At 46.7% G+C, this 19,268-nt stretch overlaps 1 protein-coding gene across 1 annotated transcript; it reads right to left on the bottom strand.

The window, feature by feature from the left end:
• Positions 1-1,901: 1,901 nt before the first annotated feature.
• Positions 1,902-18,500, bottom strand: LOC108579352 (protein ovo-like). The gene is made up of 10 exons (XM_017942876.1): positions 18,225-18,500; positions 6,439-6,863; positions 5,708-6,179; positions 5,075-5,624; positions 4,429-4,724; positions 4,069-4,298; positions 3,548-3,685; positions 3,029-3,328; positions 2,549-2,707; positions 1,902-2,198 (listed from the first exon to the last, which is right to left on the bottom strand). Exons 1-10 carry the CDS (start codon positions 18,379-18,381, stop codon positions 2,073-2,075), a joined length of 2,853 nt encoding a protein of 950 aa, XP_017798365.1. The 5' UTR covers positions 18,382-18,500; the 3' UTR covers positions 1,902-2,072.
• Positions 18,501-19,268: the final 768 nt, after the last annotated feature.

The following is a 19,268-nucleotide window of genomic DNA, read 5'->3' as shown; positions in this document are numbered from 1 at the left end:
GTCCTCGAGTATTGTCAAGGGAAAGAAAAACGCGAAGATAGTATACAACATTATCGATATAAAAGGGTACCGAATGATCGAAGGTTAAGACTCTGTTTCGTCTCGTGCAACCCGATTAATATTTACTATGTACAGTTTCACCCAATATTCGTTGTACGAGCGTTAATCTGTTCGTCCAATATACCGGGAGATCGTAAAAGATCTCGAAGATATTCTAACAACTATCTGTATGTGAATACTATTTACACTGAACGCAAGCTTACCGGAGGCTTAACGATATTCGAAAATGTGCACCGCAGCTCTAAACGTATTGCATGTTTCGAGACGTTTCATTCGTTGTGTTCACTTTCGGCTCTCTGTTTCCATGTGAACATCATGGAAACCAATAAAGTTCCTATAAATTTCAAGCATCTTAAAAATCTACGGTTTCCACGATCCCGACACTATTCCCAACACCTCGAGATTCCTTCGTATATGTAAACTGTTCTAATGATTCTCGAAGATTCTAGGGGTTTTTAAAGATTTTGATATTAACCATAAATCCCTATAGAGTTCTACTATTAATCGATTTCTTTCCAATCGTATCGATCGTGCACTTTACTCAGCACCCGATTGGTCCCTACAAAAATTATATACCCGTTTCGCGGACTATAATTCGGTGTGTTACCGGTAGGTTGTCTCTCTATTTCTATTTAAGTAACTGGGATTTTAGTTTACTCGCGAAATCATGAAAATTTTCGCCCCGACGAAGACTCGAATCATTTTTTTCAACGATAAATCGAGTTGCGAACGCGGTCCTCTTACGCATGTCCACCCACATGTCGTCCAAATTAACGTATGTCCTACCACCGTAGAATTGCACGAAACCCCATTGTGTCTGTGTGTCGTAAGTGTACGGCTCTTTTTGTTTTGTCATTAGCAAGATCGTTTTTTTCAATAAAAAAAAAAAGTTTGGTGCCAAAAGCGCAAGTCGTATTGAATTTAAAATGAATCGTAAAATTGCTACGATCGACAATGAATATTCGTCCGAATCAGAAAGCGCCGTGTAAAAGTATGTGTATGTGTGTCGTGTTATCTCACTCCACTATGTTGGTGCGTAAATACCCCACGAAAGAACCAAGGTGCAAGAAGCGAAATCTTGTGCGCGGAGGAGCGAGTAAAAAAAAAATCGTGTCTTATTATATCACAGATTTCCCAAGGTGCGTACCGATAGGCGTCTATTAATTAAAAACAAAAATAAAAATTCGTTTGCGCAACGTGTTTCCCCGAACGCGTCAGTCAACGAGGAACGCAACGATTGGAAATAAGAACAATTACCTCGAGACACGATATACTATATATTTTTTTTTTTACCGATGATGATATCGTTATCTCGCTGTAATGAAAAAGAAATTCGAGAAGTATCTGACACGTATCGTCAGATGTCAGATAATTCTGCGTAATTTTCTCACCCTCTAAGTCGGAAAGTAACGTAACTTGCCATGCATCGCTTGGAGAAAAAAAAAAACAAAAAAAAAAATCGTTCAGAAGGAAAATCGCGCTGTCTCATCTCGTGCAAGGAAACTTCGTCGACGAGAAGAAATATTAATCATTCCTGAAACGTTCGATCCGAGTCTTCGGGTGTTACTTTTTCGCCACTCTGACTTGTCTTCTTCGTTTCGTAACCTAGCAATAGCGTATAAATCTATACATGTACCTGTACATATACGTATTACCTACAGTCGGTAAAAACTTACGCGTAAAAGATCGCGTACTCGATAGCGCAATACTGTGTATACGAGTGTATGCTTTTTTTTCCCTTTTTTTTTTCTACATCCAGGGAATCGCAGATAAGCCCTCGTGGACAATCACGAATTCCACGTTGGAATTTGACGGTAATCCGATCGTCATCGGCCCTCGATGCCGTCGTGTGTTCACCGCTAAAGGGGAGCCACCTGCAGGTACTTTTCGCGCGACGTTTACTTCGGGATCCGTTCGATGGAGTTCCGGTTGAGTGGCTAAAATTGGAGCTAGCCTACTCTCCTCTCCTCTTCTTCCTCTTCTTTCTTCTTCCATCCTCCTCCTGTGCGTCATCAGAAGCTGGAAGCTCGACCCAGATGCAACAATGCCGTGGCGCGTCGAAGAGGCCCTTCGAGGCTTTTCGAGGCTGACTTTACGCAGCTGTCCTTATTCCGCGAGTCCCGTTGCAACAGGCCACCCTGAAGAGTTACATGACCAAGAACAATTTCGCGTTCTTGAATCTGCTATTCTTTTTGTTCGACTATCGGATTTCTCAGCTCGTATTTCTTCGTACTCTATATTTATTTATTTACTTATTTACGGATTTTTTTTTTCCTCTACTCCACACGAAACTATTACGTTCTCTCTGTGTTTCGATCCGCTTTACGTATTCCTTCGTCGTTTCCCTAGCTTCGTAATTACCTACATCGAACGTCCGTAACTGGCGGTCACCGACACGTATATATTTTTCGTTTTTATTTGTCTTACTTATATGACGGCATCTTACAAAACTGTCATACTGTACTCTAATCGGAGTCTACGTGCGCACCTGGAGCAGCATGTTGGCGAAATTGCTGTTGGTGAACTTGAAATGTCGCTTATCGTAGAACTTCAACAACGCCGGGCTGTATGGGTGCTTATCTTTCAGGTGAAGGTAATGAACCTCCGGCTCCTGCGTCGTGTGACCACATTCTTCGCATACGTACACCTAAATAGAACGATACAACATCGGTCAACTCTCACGTATACTTTCAATAACGCGTATTTATAACACAGTCATGGTGTTTCACCAATCATCGATACTTTATTTGCATTTTGATTACTAGGCGCATGATTTATCGATAGTAAACAATTAGTCAGAGCACCTAAAATATATTTCCGTGCTTCTAATTATTCTCATCGATAAACACCCGGGTACAAGTTCCAAAGAGGAGATAAAATTTCTCGAAAATCGTTGATCTCTATGTACCGGGTGTACTAAACGTTACCAATCTTACTGTTATTCGTTGACTTTAGATTGTCTTCTCACCTTTGTGCGACGTTCCTTGTAGGCGTACTGATGCTGAACACCGTGAACCTTAAGGCAGTGACTTTCCAGAGAGCATCTCTGGGTGAAGCTCTTCTCGCAGAGATTGCACTTGTAGGGTCGAACGCCTGTGTGCGTTCTCGTGTGCCTCTTCAGGTCGAACGTGTCGTTGAAACCTTTCCCGCAGAACGTGCATAAATAACGTTTCACGTCGCTGTGGCATTTCATGTGGCGGTTCAACAGCCGTTGCAGGCTGAAGTTCTTGCTGCAGACGCGGCACGTGAATCGATTTGGATCGTCGTCCTGAAAATATCAACAAATTCCCCTTTTCATTCTTGAATACTTCTCGACTGGTATGACAGCAAGGCTCGGTACAGCTACAGAAAATATGTAACCACAGCTGCAAAACTGGAACTGGCTAATCAGAATGTTGGATCTATAAGGCGTGTTATTTAAACTACTAAATCTAAAGCTCGGAGGAATGTCGATAGCGCAGGAAAAGCGTTGAAGAATGACGTTTACCTTGCCAGGCGGAGGTCGGGTTGCCCTCTCTTCCTCGCGATTTGCCGCGGCCTGTCTCTGACCCTCGATCGCCAGAGGATTTTTAATACCGTGGCCGCCGTTGACGAACTCCAACTGACAGTCACCTGGCAGTCCCAGCTACGAATAAAGGACAATTTATTTAATCGATCCGACAGTTGTTTGTACGGTACAATCGGTGACACTGGATGAAGCACTCAATTTGATTGGCATTGCATAATTGTGCGATCGCGTGGATTTCAATACGGTTCAACGAGACGACGTTAAAACTTCCAAGTCTTTCAATCTCTATATGGCAAATTTCCAGTTACGTATCACTATGGAAACAATATCAGAGGAAGGCAACTTTCAACGTCGTTACCATTCAGAGTATACCATAAGAGTATACGCAAGAGAAGGATAAGAAAGATCGGTTGACAATGCCATATAGATTTCATTATCTACGTTCAACTTGGAGAACAAGAAGAAGTATGCTTTTGCCTGGATCAATTTCGGGTGCTTACCCTTTGCTGTAGTACACCGACCCGTTGCGTCAGTGGTGGTTCTCCAACTGGCCCGGTTGGTTGTACGGTGCTCACCGACGCCGAGGACACTGTGGCCGATGGGCTTGCTGCGTGTTCCATAAGAGCGCATGACGGCGACGTGCTAGTCGAGGCAGCGTCCAACGAACAGCTCGCAGCTCCAGGACTCGGTAGACTTCCACCAACGCTGCTACCTGAATCTAGTTCCAGACCTTGAAATCAACATGGTGAAACGCTTACAAGGTGCTACAACGTCTTGTCTTCCTAGCTAATTAACGTGTAAAAAGATATGTACAGGTTGTTTCAAAAAGGATGAAACGGAAGGAAGGTAAGAACACTAACCACTACCGGTGAAGCTTAATCCTGGACTCAAGAGTCCTTGGTGTTGCTGCTGATGAGGCGACGTGGCTGTGGTTTGTTGCTGCTGCTGTTGTTGCTGTTGTTGTTGCTGTTGCTGAAGCTGAACCTGTATCTGCAACTGTTGCAACTGAGGCTCAGACTGATGATGCTGGTTCTGGTTTATGTGAAGAGCCAGCTCTGGACGTTCCTTGGAGACAGACTGATAACTCGACTCGCCGGTGTTGTATGTCAGTCCTAATTTCGAGTTGCTGAAATGTTGAGGAGCTGCCGTGTAGTGCCTGAACAGAGACGGTTGTTTATTTGTGTTATTTTCAGACGGTCGACGAACAACTTTCGATGCTTCAGCATAGGAGAAGTTAGAAGTTGAGAAACATTCGGTGCGATGAAATTTTCTGTTCGTATCGTGCCGAGGAGAAAATAGAGACCCGTTTCCAATCTGTTGCTGTTCCCCATTCAAAGAGCAACCTGCCAATCTTTCCCTCGATCTCGCTGGTGGCAACGAGCACGTGACTTTGATCGGGCGTAGACGCACGTTGGAGAAAGAGAGAGGCGACTTGCAAGGCGGTATCGCGTGCGAACATCGAAAGCAGCTCGGTTCCGAAGAAACGAATCGCCAATGAGTATTTACCTCGACGCGTCGAAGCCCCTGGTCAAGGCCATGCTGTGCTCGGGGAAGGGATCGACGCTAGGTTCCACAGGAGTGGTCATTTGTCCGGCATCCTGGCCAATTCCACTGCCGGCAGAGGCTGGAGAGTGTAACGATTCTTCCAGGAGATCGTTGCTGCCATCTTCGGCTGGTAGCCTCGGCAGAAACAGGTCAGCAGCGTCGCTGAGGCTTTCCAGAAGTGCTGTGTGGTCGGAGGGCGAGCTGAAGGTCAGCGTGGCGGTGAATTGAAGAGGATCCACCACCGCTCCGGTCACCATGTCCACCATCATTCCCGTGTCGGTCATATCGTAGGCACCGTACTGTCCCGAGAGAAGATCGTTCGCTTGGATCTTGTACGGAGACAAATCTTCCTCCTCCTTTAACGTTAAACCGTAGGAGGCGCAGACGTTTTGTAAGAGGGAGTATTGTTTGCCCTCTTGGGCGTTGTACTGAGAATGTTGAGAGTTTACGTCCTGTTGTCCCGTGTCACACTCCATTCCTACCGCTGGCGACGGTGTCAGGTAACCGTTTCCTGTAAAGATCGTTAATTATAGGAATATACACGATTTGTAGAATCGTACGGGTGAAAAGAAGCTCGCATCTGCGACGTTTTACCTTGAGTACTGTTGTATTGGTTCGCAAAATTCGCCAGATTGTTCCCTCCTTTGAGAGATTCGTAGAAAGGTGGGAGGGAACCGGTAGGCGGCGAACTTGGCCCATAGTTTCCACGACCACCGTTTCCTCCAGGATTCATTCCTCCTCCGGCGCCACCGCCAACAGCACCACCACCGCCACTTCCTCCTGTGACCGCTCCTCCACCACAATAGCTGCTGCTTCCGGTAGAATTGGAAGAGGAGCTGCCTGAATTACTGGAGCCGCTACTGGAACCGGAACTACCGTTGCTACCAGAACTAGACGATCTTCCGTGGCCAGCGGCTGCATGGACCACCTGAGGACCGGATAGTCTCATGGCCAGGAGAGGCCTGGCGATCGAGTTGCCGATCGCGCGCGACACTTTTGCGCCTTCACGGCCTCGCTCCTCGTCCTCCTCCTTTCTCTTCGGCACCGCGTAATCGATCGGTTGTTCCTGCAAAGATAACACGCAATGTCACAAGCCGCCTCGTACTCCTCGGGGGATTTAATTAACATATGCATCTGTATTCATGAAATTCTTCTTAGCAAGCTGGTTACACGGGACGGTGAAGTTTCGAAGTTGTTCTATGCTGGTCTTAGCGAAGGACGAGTACAATCAGTTGCAACAATCTTACAGGAATACCGAAGAAAATTTTATCGTTGCAGTAGTCAAAAAAAAAAAAGAAGAAGGTTCTTGGAGGAAGTATGGTTACCTGTTCCGGTTCTTGAGTCTGCGGTACCTCGACTTTATTGTCCTCCCTCCTAGAGGCCGATTGGCTCTGGGAGGGAACCCTCTGGATGACCGAAACCCTGGTCGGTGGTTCGACACGCGGCGTCTTTGGAGGGGTGCTCGGTCTGGGCAGCACCAGCTTCTCCGATTTCGCGAGAAACTGAGAAGCATCGCTGGACGAGGGTGCGATAGGAGGGCTGCTGTATTCCTTGCGTTCCGCACGGGTCAGCACGTGACCTCTGCTTCCGTACGGCACATCTCCGCCTAGGATACTCGAGATGAATCTTCGAGGTGGTGTGCTCGTTGGTGTGCTCGACGATTGCCATTGCGGAGGCGGAGAGGAGGCTGGACTGCTGCTGCGGAGAGATTCAGGGGTCGTCGCACGATCGTCGTCCGTTTTCTCGCGATCTGTCGAGATTACACATTTACCATTTACCGATGTTTTCCATAATTTTGCATTATTTTTCAATCAGTTATCTCTTGCTGTTCCACGTTTTTTTTTCCTTACATCTATATTAACATTACCGATTAACGTCCAGTTCTGAGAAAAACGGTGTCATTTGTACTCAGGTGACGTGGCCTTTGACGCATTCGAAACATTAGCGTTCGCGGTGGTTAACTATAGAGAGAAGAGGTGGCGCGATATCTCCAAGTAAATAAATTGTTTCTTGCGGGGAAAAAAAAACAGCTATTGCAACTGAATATTCTAACGTTGCGTACGAGTTGCTCGAGGAAAGAAAAAGGTTTGCGTGGTGAAGCATAGGGCCGATGCAGGTATACCTAGTCTAGAGGATAGATTAAAATTGGCAAATTTAGTTCGGCACGGGCGACGACGAAAATTTCAATGCCCGACGCGTCTCGAATACGTAATGAGCGAACGGTTATAATATGGGCTCTCCTCGTGGAGCCAGGATGGCTGAATTTACGAGCAACCTTGAGGGGGTTCGTAGGTACCGTATGCTATACTCTCTTTCCACGCGTCCTTCATGCACCGCCTCTCTTTTACTCTCTCAGCTAAGCCTTATATTTTTCATCGACATTCGTGCAGTTCACGATTGATAAGGTATTCTCGAGTACGAAAGGAGCAACAACGTCGAGGTATGGAATACCTTGGCGTTGCTTTCGATCCACCGGTCGTAAAGTTACAAGGTAATCGAAATGTATCCGAGATATTGAGGATTTAAGTGAAACACGTGCGTGTAAATCTTCGATTAGCGATTCGAAACGAATTCACCAGGCTCTGCTACTTTTATCGGAATCCGTAATGCGTTTCACTTTACGACTACCGTATCCACCGCATTCTCCAGGCTTGTATCGAAACGCTGTACTAAATATAAAATGGTAATATCCCCGGTGAGTAGGATAAGCGAAACGAGTAAGCAACTTTCCATCGCTCGGCATTAAGATCATATTTACGGGGAATAAAGGAGGAGCGGCGTTCAAGGACATTCGCCGAGAGGCAATTACACGGGTTCTCGAATCGTTTGATAGGACGTATTTGTCTGGCCGTGGTCGCCTTCGTAATTTTCCTCCCCTATTATACTCTCGGGAGCCCGCTTCTCTTTGCGTTCTCTTGACTTTGACACCGACTACGTTTCGCGAATGGAGCACGAGGACATCGTGTCGGCCGGCGAAGCCATTCGAGCGGAAACCAGGAAACCGGCCGCGAGGACACGCCGCTTTTTGCCAGCACGTGCGCGATACCCGTGTCTCTCTCTTTCTCTGGACTAACTCGTTCTACTCTACCCCTACTGAAATATCTGGACGAGCCTGATCTAATAAGTACGATAATGGAAGGATCGTTAGGATTTCGAACGACTTTGGTCACTCGTGAAACATTTACGAAAGCTTCGTCCCTGAGGCGAGTCGCGCGGTTTCTACTCGCGTAATAGAGATTTCACGGCAGTGTCCCGTGGGCCAGTTGGTTTAAAGAGGAACGATTCTAACGCCGCGACTTTACGCAAGCGGTTGCGTCACGCGTCGGAGTCGAAGGTAAGAACGGGCCTTTGCGGAGGAGAGGAACCAAAATGGCGGTTCCGTTCGCGGTTGAGCAACCTTCCAGCAGAAAGAATCGACCCGTGTACGTGAGATTCTCCGATCAAATCCCTCGAACAGGTCCGGGGCCGCGCTATAAATACTTGGCGCGAGCTTCGTGACCGGAGTACCGATCTCTTTCTTCGTCTCTCTTCTTCTTCCCTCGCCGAAGGAAGTTTCTCTCTCTCCCTCCCTCTCTCTCTCTTCCCCACCCGCCCTTCCCTTTTCTTCTTGTCTCGAGACACACGGAGGAAGAGAGAGAGGAAGCAAAAGGGAGGCCACGGAGGAGCGAGAAAAAGAAGCAAGAACCGGTACTTCGAGTCTACCAGCAGAAACGAGCTCCCTGCCGAGACTAGCGATGGCCATTCTCGAGTCTCCTTGTTGCGAGTTTTCGAGCAATTTAGCTGTACCGAGGATCCAGTCGAGCCTCGAATAAGGATTCGATAAGGTATCGAGATCGGAGGGAGGAAGGAAGGTGGCCGGTTCGGCCAGTTGGGGTTCCGAAGAACGGTCTTTCTCGCGGTGAACGAGCAAAGATCTGATCTTGAAAACACGCTCTTTCTATACAGTACCTAGGTATATTAAACTTGGAAAATAGGTAAAAATTGTAGGAACGCGGAATTTCAAAGGATTACAATTTCGGACGATTCGACACGGCTCGAGGCCGTCGCTGACCGAACGAGAGATATACGTACACCGATGACACACACCGATGAAAAGCGACAGGGTCGACGAAGGGGGTCCATCAGGCCTATCCTGTAGAAATTGAAATCACCGCGAGAGAGGATCGCGTGACATTGAGTGTGCTCGCCACGGCCAAGTGCACAGCGCGAGCGAACACGCGCGATTTATATCCCAGCAGATCTCCTATAAATTCCGACTCACTGTTGATTTTCTTGCGTCTCCGCGGGGCCGGTTTCGCTCGCCGCGGTAGCCAGAAGAAACGACAAAGAAATTACGATAATAAGCCTTCGAGAGTTGGACACACCGCGTAGACAGTTCCATTTGAAATCAGGCCCCGCGAACTCGATCGCTATAAAGATATGGTCCAAGGCGAGCGAGAACGCGCGTTTCTCGACTGCCCCACGGGGCTTGCAGCGTTCGGAAGTAACGGGTTGAAGAGAACACCCGATGACGAACGCGATGACGTCGCGTTTGCCAGTGTTTTTTTTTCTCCGCTCGATCTTCGTAGGAAGAAGTGCATCAAATTAGACGTTAAGACGATAGATTTTCCTCTTTCGATCAATCTTATTGCACCGATCTATCGAAGCTTCCAAGTGTAAATAGAGAGGAGACGAAGAAGATGACAGTGTTGGCGGGAGAGGCATAGGACGCTGCACCGCGCCGGCCGGCTTCGTGGCCTGTTGTCTGCTCGATCGAACGAAACGCCGCAGCTTAGCCGACCTACTTACGTCCGACCACTCCCTCGGAACCATTTTTTTCTCCAGTTTTTCCTTTCCTTTCCTTTCGGCTACCCGCAGAGCTCTACGGACCTTCACCGCTTGCACGCCACCGTTTATCGCTTATCCGCGTTCACACACAGCGCTCTAACAATGCCGACCGGCTGATTTCTCGTTCCGCATCCCGTCCATCCAGGGTTAGACACTTTTCAACCTGTGCGCACACCTTTTCTACTTCGTAGCGCCATCGATTTCTATTAGTTCGAGCCTTTGTTCCGAACCAAGCTTCACCAATCTCTCGCTTCGATGTTTCCAACTGTGTTTGTGTGCGTGTGCGGTTGAGAGAATTGTGTCAATTTTCGTTCGAAAAGCTAATTACGAAGCTGAAACTATTTATTTTACTTTTCAAACGTTCCAATACTTAAGTAACTGGCTGATTTCGTCGGACGACTCTAATTTCACGTTCCATTTAGTCGAGGTATCGCGAAAAATCGTCCAACCCGTCGTTTCGTAACCACGAGAACGTAATTACGTGGATGACGTCGAACGCTGTTAACTCGTTCCTAATAGGTTCGCTTCGCTCTGTCCCGTGAAAGGTTGCGGCGACAGGTTCAGCCACCTGAACCTGCACGAACCAACCCCTTTTATCAAGCTTCATTATACGAAACAGCCGGATCGACCGAAGGGGAGACATTTAACCGGGCTTCCATCGAATACAAAACGACGATTAAAAACCTATTAAACGAATTGTCTCGTGTCCGTGATGTAATCTGTTGCAATTTTCGTCGATTCATTTTTTCCTCTTACCTCGAACAAGAGTTACGATTTGATTCCTCGGGAAAGGAAAAGATGCGTATCTCGGCAAGGTGTACCTGTTGAAAGGAATGAAACGCGATCGACCAGACAGCCGTCATTTAACACGTCGATCCAAGTTTGTCTTTCTCTTCTTTCAAATTATCGAGTACCGGGGCACTTGCCGAATCTGAAGCGAATTTATATTATCCAGTAACATATACTTCTCACCGGCAGCAAGTTTTAAATGTAATTTAAATCGTATTGATACTTTCCACGCGAACCTAACGGGTGTCCTAATACTTGCGAGCGCCGATGAATACTTATTAGGAACTTTGCATAATTTGTGGAACGACAGAATTGCGTCGTTAAACGAGCATCTGCATGCGAGACCGTTTGGAATTAGGTAACGCATTAAAATGCTATTAAGTGCTGTGGGAAAGGAATCTAGTGTAATTGCAGCGGAGGAAGAAATTTGACGAAGAAGTTGGAATAATCGGAACGATTCGGAATTATCGCGAGGAAAGAAACGAAAAACTGTACTTCTAATTATTATCGAATCACGAGGGTGTGCAAGAAAAGATAGCATCCAACGCCGCTTCTTATCCGAATTCTTCTCGAGAAACGTCTGTAATTACGCCGAAGGAAAGAGAAGAACAGCCTCGTTCGACGCGAGTTGCTACAAAGTCTACGAATAGAAAAATACGTCGGCTAGTTGGCGCGGTTGGAAAAAATGCCCCGAGCATTTATTAACCTCCTGTACATATCTTACACCGTGGAATCGTCGAGAAAGTCAAGCAAGTCACGTAGTGACAGCTTCGGGTGTGAGCAACGTCTAAGGTTTCAGAAACTCATGCAATTCAAATGAATCCGACATAATATGTATAAGTCATCGTACTTTATCGTTCTGCCGTGAGTTTTGCAACGGAAGAGGAGAAGAAGAAGAAGAAGAAGAAATTTTTGAAAACCAACGTGGACACTGTCGAGATTCGACGAGACGTTTGGAAGATGATGGTAGTCGGAGGAAGATGGCTCGGTGTGGACAAAAGGCAGCTAGCTGCGCGCGCGGTATCTGCGTAGCGGTACCGTGCGTGGGTCGAAAGCATCGCGAACAGCAAGGTGACACTGTATATACACGCATGCCTTACGTAATCGAGGCGCACACGTTCTCTCTCTCCCTCCGTTAATTCTTCTTCGTCTCCCTCTAACGCTCTCCTCTCTTCTCGCATCACACCTCCGAGAACACCTTTCTAACGGCGAGGAACGGAAGATCAAGGCAGACCATCTTCCCCCGGATGACCTTGCCACGCGGTGAAAAGTCTCCGTGCAGGAACATTCCTTCTCTGCACCAATGTCGATCATCTTCTCTCAACCAGATTCCAGTATTTTCTCCTTCTTCTTTCGAGGTTCTTTTTGTGGATCGACGTTCGTCATCTCCTCGACGAAATTGAAGGTTCGAAAAGAGACCAGGAATCAAATGGAACGATTGCATCGGTGACGAACGAGCGTAAAACTGTCGCCGAGTAGGTATGCACTTTTTCCGTCGTTTTCTCTTCTATAGACTGTAGCGTATAACGAGTGACAGGAACGTGTTGTTTTCGTGTTACACGCGAAGCCTTGACATTCGTTGCGCTGGCATACGGAAGCATGATCTGCGCGTGCCACCTCTCGGCGGCGTTTTACAGGAAACGCGCAGGAAAAACCGGTACAATACCGTGAGCAGTGATCGAACGGGCACGCTGCCGCTCTCGGTTTATAGATTCCATACCAAAGTGGAAAATTTTTCCCTCTTTTTTTTTCCCGCACGCACACGTGCGATAGAAACGTTGAATAAATTTTTGTTAAAAATGTAATTTCATGAAAAAAAATTCCACGTGAACGGAAAATCGAATTCTGATTCTTCTCGTGATAAGTTCGACACTCTTCGGTTACGTCACGACCTTGGTTTTTCACTTTATCAACTTAATTCTTTTTTTTTTTTTTATGTATCAGAAACTTGAATTGTAAATCTGTTAAGAAGTATCGGAAGAAATCTACCGATAACGCAGTCTCGACTAAATCGGCGACCGAAAGTGTTGCCCTTGCCTCGTGAGCGGACGCTACGGTTTTGCAACGAATATCGTATACGATATTCAGCGAATCGTGATCCGAAGATTTATGAACTCTCGATTGGAGATCGCTGTGAAAAACATTTCGAGCGTTTCTTTTTCTCTTTGTTTTTAATTCTCCTTATGTAATTCCTCGTTCTATTTCAAGATATTTGAATTATTGCTGTTGCGCGGAAGATCGAGAAGATATCACGCGAAATCGCTTGAAACTGTTCCGCGAGAAGCGTGCAGTGTACTATTAAATGTTCAATCTCGTATTCAGATTCAATTAGATCACCGATTTAGATATAACTCGGGTGGGTAATTAAAATTTGCACCGATGATTGATGTTACTTCAGTTTTTCCCCCCCGGGGAGAATGGATTTTGAAATTTTCACGTAACCGTGAAGCGGATAATATTTTTTTTCGGAGCAACGCGAGGAGGTCGAGCGTCGTTGCGCTATAAAACCGAGTCAACGCGCCGCGGCTTCCTAATTACAGCGTTCGTCGAGCGTAATAGCACGCGCAGCGAATGCACGCTGATTCCTCCGACTCGTGGCGCTTTTTGCAGACTAAGATGGAAACGAACGCGGCAGAAAAATCATCTTTATTTCCTCCGCGAACGCACCTGCTGCGCCCTTTGCCTTCCCTTGTCATCTCCTTTCGTTTGCTGTTCTTTCGAAAAAGCGACCTTTACATAAACGAGACTTTGCTGTTTGTGAAAACTGTGTTCGAACATATTTGTGTCGAAATTTGTCGGAAAATTGACAAAGCAGAGGAAATCGAACTGAAAAATATCGTAAATCGTAAATTGATCGAAGAAATAGTAGGTTCGTTAGTGCGAGCGAAAAGGAGAGGAAAAGTAGAAACAGCATTGCACGAAAGTGCTGGAACGCTGCATTGGTTACAGGTGCACGAGCGCATCTGCCTGGCGAAAAAAAGAGAGATTGTCTAAAACATTGCAAAATTGGTGGAGGCATCGAGGGAAAAGGCGTGGTGGACGAAAAAACGGAGATAGCGTAACGCGTATTCGCAAGGACTCGCCGGGGGCCGCAACAGATTTATCGAGCCAAGCGTTTTCTGCACTTGGCCCCCTTGCTTCGAAAGAATTTCGGTCACGGCCCTCTTGCGCCATTAGCCTCCGCGGCACGGTAGTCGCTAATGCGGCTGTTTCTGTGCGGAGACCGTCTGTACGTGTGTCGGTACGTCGATGAACAGGTGAACGAAGAGCCGGTGAGAGTGTGCGCGTGTGAGCACACCAGCCAGACGTAGACGCACACAACTCTGCCTTCTACCTGCTTACGCCGCTTTCGACCACGAGCTGAACCTGTTCTCCGCGCGGCCAGAGGTCCACACGCCGTGTCGTTTCAAAGCCAACCGACGTACATATTGTGTATATATACACACCTATCGCTGCTTTCACCTTGTTCCCCATCCCTCCCCATCGCCAAACGTCGTTCATTTCGGCTCAATTTTTCCATAATCACCCTTTGATTGCCATCTGATCGGTTAATTGGAATTTATTGTCAATTTGAAAAGCGTAAGTGAACTTTTTTTTTTTCTTTTCCTAGTTTTCAAGAGTCTATCGATCCCATTGCTAGAAGAGACCCGCACATTTCGCTACCCACATACCTGTACACGCGTAAGGACACGCACACGCGCTCGAAATGCACGCACGATGAGCACCGCGAGAGGTGCATTGTAATTCGTCACAATGACTGCACATCCTGGTGTACTAGCCTTTGGCACAGGTGCGCGATTACCTGCGTGTCAACGACAGCCGAATGCCGCCTCTCTGGTGCCTAACGTTCGCTCCGTTCGATTCAATCGCGCCTCTGCGTGTCGCGTCGCTTTGGAAAGTGACACAATTTTGAACGCTACCTATCTCGAGAATCTCGATCGGGTTCGCGGAAAACTTCCTACATCCGTTCGAAATTCTCTTCGTTCGTTCATTTACACCCGTGTAAATAATTGTTCGATGTTACGTTTAATAGGATTTTTTTTAATTAATACAGGTACACGAGAGAAAATTGTGCGAAATTATTGAATAACTGGCTATTTCCGTGTCGAGCAGCGAGCATGTTTGCTATTTCTTTGCGTTGTGCCGTGAATTCTTAGTAATGCACGTCGTCAGTGTTCGTCGCGTCAAATTTAACGCATTCCACGCACACGGTGACAGTGCGGTCCCCTTTTGGTGCGGCTTGTGGCTAAGTAGAATGCGCGTGCATCGCACTGTAAACTGCATGAAACAGCCGGTACCTGCGTCTATCACGTTCACTCCGGCCAGATTTTTCACGAAATAGGGTAGCGAAAACACGTCTGACAAAATCACAGAAAAATGAAACATCCTCCTTTTACGCTTGATATCGTAAAAGTCTGCATAAACAATCTACATAAAAACTTGAACAAGCTTAACTTGGTTAAAAAGGATGTAACTCTTCACGATTTATAAATTTCATCGTCCTTCTGTTAGATAATTATTCGAGGCCCCTGTTGAAAAAGTTAAACATAGGCGGGAATGTTTATTCATACAGGTATTGTAACGCTCGAAGAAGCGCCGCTTCCCTTTATCGTCCATCTAATTTCCATACGCGATGATAAATCCTCGCGCACGTACCGAACGTTCGATAAGAATTCTGATTCGAGGAATGTGAGAGCCCCGGTTCGTCTCGGTCGCTTTTCTATTTACGACTACAGACCAGCCATGTCCTTCTATCTATCCCTCCCCATCTTTTCCCCGACCCGACACGAGAGATTCTAATAGAGGTGCGCGCGCTCGCCTTGGCCGTCGTGGAATTATATACAGACATTCACGATCGACTCGTGCTCTTCTACGTAAAGCATTGCGCAATTTCGACGAGTACCGTGCGAAACTTGAAAATTCTTATTGTAACGGGCGCGAGCGGAGCGTGCACGATACAGCGTAACGGCTGGCTGCGTGACTAACGATCACCAGGGCGTGTGAGACAAAATAGCTATCGTGAATGAACGAACGTGTTCTTTCCTCCTCTATCTTGGTGTTTTTTAGGAGGAAAATAAATGGAAAATTCTAATTTAGAGGAATCCTCGAGAGAGAGAGAGAGAGAGAGAGAGAGAGAGAGAGAGAGAGGGGAGATCGAAGCGCGTCAAGTGTCGCGTGATCCCGCCTGTGCGGCCGTTCAAGTCTCCACTGGAACGTGCAACCGCCTGATCAGGCATCGAAGCCTCCGCGACGCACAGATGGAAAAGCAGCGCGTAGAAAAATTGAACGTACGCTTTGCATAAACGACGAACGCTTACGTATCTTGCAACGAATACACAGCTAGCATGTTCCAGTGCAGATTATCGTTCCGATAAACTGTTTGAATCTCATCTAACGGGTACACGCAATAAATCTACAAGGTACGACGACTTCGAATGTTATTAATATTCAATGATTTCTTTATCTTCAGCTATTAACGGAACGTCGAACGAGAATGAAGTTTGAAACAATTGTCTCGCATTCTCAGTGCGATAATCCTCGGGTGAACGTTTTACGAACCGTTCGAAATTCAAATGAATTTTTTACACGGCAATTAAACGAAACCGAGGGACAAAAGTCGTTCCAGATATGTATATGGGAACAGTTTTGATACAAAAATTAGGTAACGCGAACTTTTTCCTCGGATTATCGTACGTTTGTAAAAATTTGATCGCGGACGATAATTATCTGTTCCATCTCCTTTCGTAATTAGGCGTCTTGGAGATACTGGCGGAAAAATTTACAGCTGCGCAACGACCGCGCCGGTGATTGGCAATAAACGCAGGAACAGTTCTCTCTTCGACAATTATACTTTACGTGTTTCGTACGCGTTTAATTGACACAGGAGCCAGGGCTAACGAGTAACATCGCCGAAAAGTAAATTTGCACCTGCGGCGCGTGATAATCGATACGAGGCCATCGACTTCTCGAGCTCTCGAAACAGCGCGTCTACGATGTGAGCGCTCGTGAAACAGAGAGAAGGAGAGAGAGAAAGAGAGAGAGAGAAAGGAAGAGGCCGACGAAAAAGAGGAACCGGTTCGAGTCATTTTTCTAAACCAGTTTAGGACCAACTTCGTCTCTCCATCTACTCACTATACCGTTGTAAAAGAACCGCGCCAAGCTATCATCGCCGAGCTACGCCGGCGAATAGGCGCCTCAGGCTGAAAACCCAATTAACCTGTCGTCCGAAGAATTACATAACTGGAAATCGGTTTCGATTCTGAACCTGGAAATCCAGGAAATCCTCCACGCCGAAGATAAACGTCACACGTTTGCTTCTTCCATTCTCATGGAAGATCGTAACTCCGTGAAAATGTTATCGCGCTTGTCTTCGTATCGAGTGACATTTCAACGGTTTTTAATCACGCGCGATTAGCATGCCGTCTCCGTCGAGAAAATTTATTTTTCTCTCTTTCCGCGTAGAACCATGTACGCGGAAACGATATGCCTACGCGGAAAAAGTTGTTGACACACGATTGTTTACGCACAATACCGTTGTCCGCGGATAACCGTTGTGTAAAAAGAATGACACGTCGTTTGACAAACGCCATAACACCAGATGAGATCGTTACGTAATTGATGATACAGAAATCGTTTGTTTTTTAAACGAGGCTTCGCTCAGTCCCGTAATCGATCATTCTTACTGTGTTACTTTTTCTTTTTTCTTTTTTTTTTCAAAACCGCAAAGCACCGCTCTGCGTGTATCGCTGAAAGAAATTTTATTTGTTTTTAACGCGTTCGACCACGCTCCTTGCCGGTGAATCACTTGATACGAATATCCTTTGCCCCGCAAGAAATAAATCGAGATTCCACGTTATACTACTGTATCCCCTAAATATTCTTTAAAAAAAAAGTGTCGCTTCTTGGAACGTTCAAGCGATCGATCGTGGAACATCGTCAGGTTATACAAAACACCGGGTAATAATAGCGTTACTTATCAAATTTGCAAACGAACTGCTAAATTGCAATGGCACCTGTGCGCGCGCCGTGGCTTGTTTGCACCTGCGGGACTCGCCTAAAATATTCTGGCGCGCGCACTTTTTTACCAGCGGGACTCGAGAATTTTAACGAACCGAGCGAGGACAAAATACTGATAGCTGCTCGGAGAAAATTTTTCTAATTTTTCATCACGCCACCACCTCTATGAAATTTATATCTCGACTCCTAAACTCGACGGACACCGGTCGTCTTTCCTAAGCTGTTAAATACTTGAAACCTGCTTTTTCGAATTTTGCAATCTTTAAAGAGATACGGTAGTAGGTACCGCGACGTTAACGTCAGCCAGATGACTATTTTTTAACGTGGATCTTTGTCTATGGAAATTTAAACTTCGACTGTATAAATCTTACAACTGTTCTGTGAAAAAAGGAAAAAAAAGAAGTGAACTAGATGTTTTGAAGAATCGAGAGAAGAAGAGAGTCTCCTGAACTAAGAGTAAGATTAAAAATTGACTTACATTGGTGTTTATTCACGATAAGACTGAGGGGTTCGGAGCAACCAAGTGGACTGTCCTTTCCGCTACAGGGTGGCGGACTCTTCCCAAGGTGTTGCGCCTCCAGCAGCCTCAACTGCTGCTGATGCAGCCGGTTCTTGATCAGGAAGATCTTCGGCATCCTGACGGACGTTGGCGCGCGCTAACGTGACACTTCACCCTATAGTTTCACGCCACCATTCCCACGGCCGGTCGCGCAGTCGCGTTCCTCAGAACCATCAACCGCACACAAAATTAATCACTTCGAGTCTCTCCGAGGAAGAATCGTTTAAGGTAGAAAAATCACTGTGTCTGTTCTCCGCGATTAGAAACAAATCTCACTCTCTTCGACGATATAAACTCCAAAGTGTTCGTGTTGTCAATGGTCCGAACGGTGGAAACTACGCGCGCTCGCATTCCACGTTAACATCCAGCTTGTGGAAAGAAGGAAAAATGAAAAAATCCTTGGATAGTGTCGACGGTTAATTAGCTTCAGATACCACTATACGCGTTTCTCCAACAGTCACTGTATACTGTCAACCGACAACGAAGCACGACGTCCGCGAAGTCCAGAGATCGATTAGCCAGTTCTCTGTCCTCGGTTAGTCCAAGGTCCTCTCTCTTTCTCTCTTCTTCTTTCTCCTGCTGTCTCTCTCTTTCTTTGTCACGGATTTACAGTTATCCTGGACAGAGGCCGCAGATCAAGTCGACGCACACGAACGACCGACCTCTGGTGAACGACTGAGACTCCGTTGGCCGTTCGCTAGGCCGGGCCCCGAACACCGAGTTTCGCCCCCCACCACCGCCGCAACTTCCCCTACTTTCCAGCTCAGCCGACAGGCCCTCCGTTCCCCCACCACTCGCGCTCACCACGCTACAGCCCATCCAGATTATTTGGTCGCTTTAGCAGCGCGCGGGGACCGCTCCGTGGAGATGGAAACCGCTCGTGGGACGGCGCATGCGCGTAACGGAGAATCGTACGTGTGCTGAAGCGTGCGAGACTCCCTCCCTCCACCAGTAAACGCGTCT

The sequence above is a fragment of the Habropoda laboriosa genome, unplaced genomic scaffold (assembly GCF_001263275.1).
Source record: "Habropoda laboriosa isolate 0110345459 unplaced genomic scaffold, ASM126327v1 scaffold76, whole genome shotgun sequence".
Taxonomy (NCBI): Eukaryota; Metazoa; Arthropoda; class Insecta; order Hymenoptera; family Apidae; genus Habropoda; species Habropoda laboriosa.
Note: the sequence above shows the minus strand (reverse complement) of the source record. Positions and strands in the feature narration are given on the sequence as shown.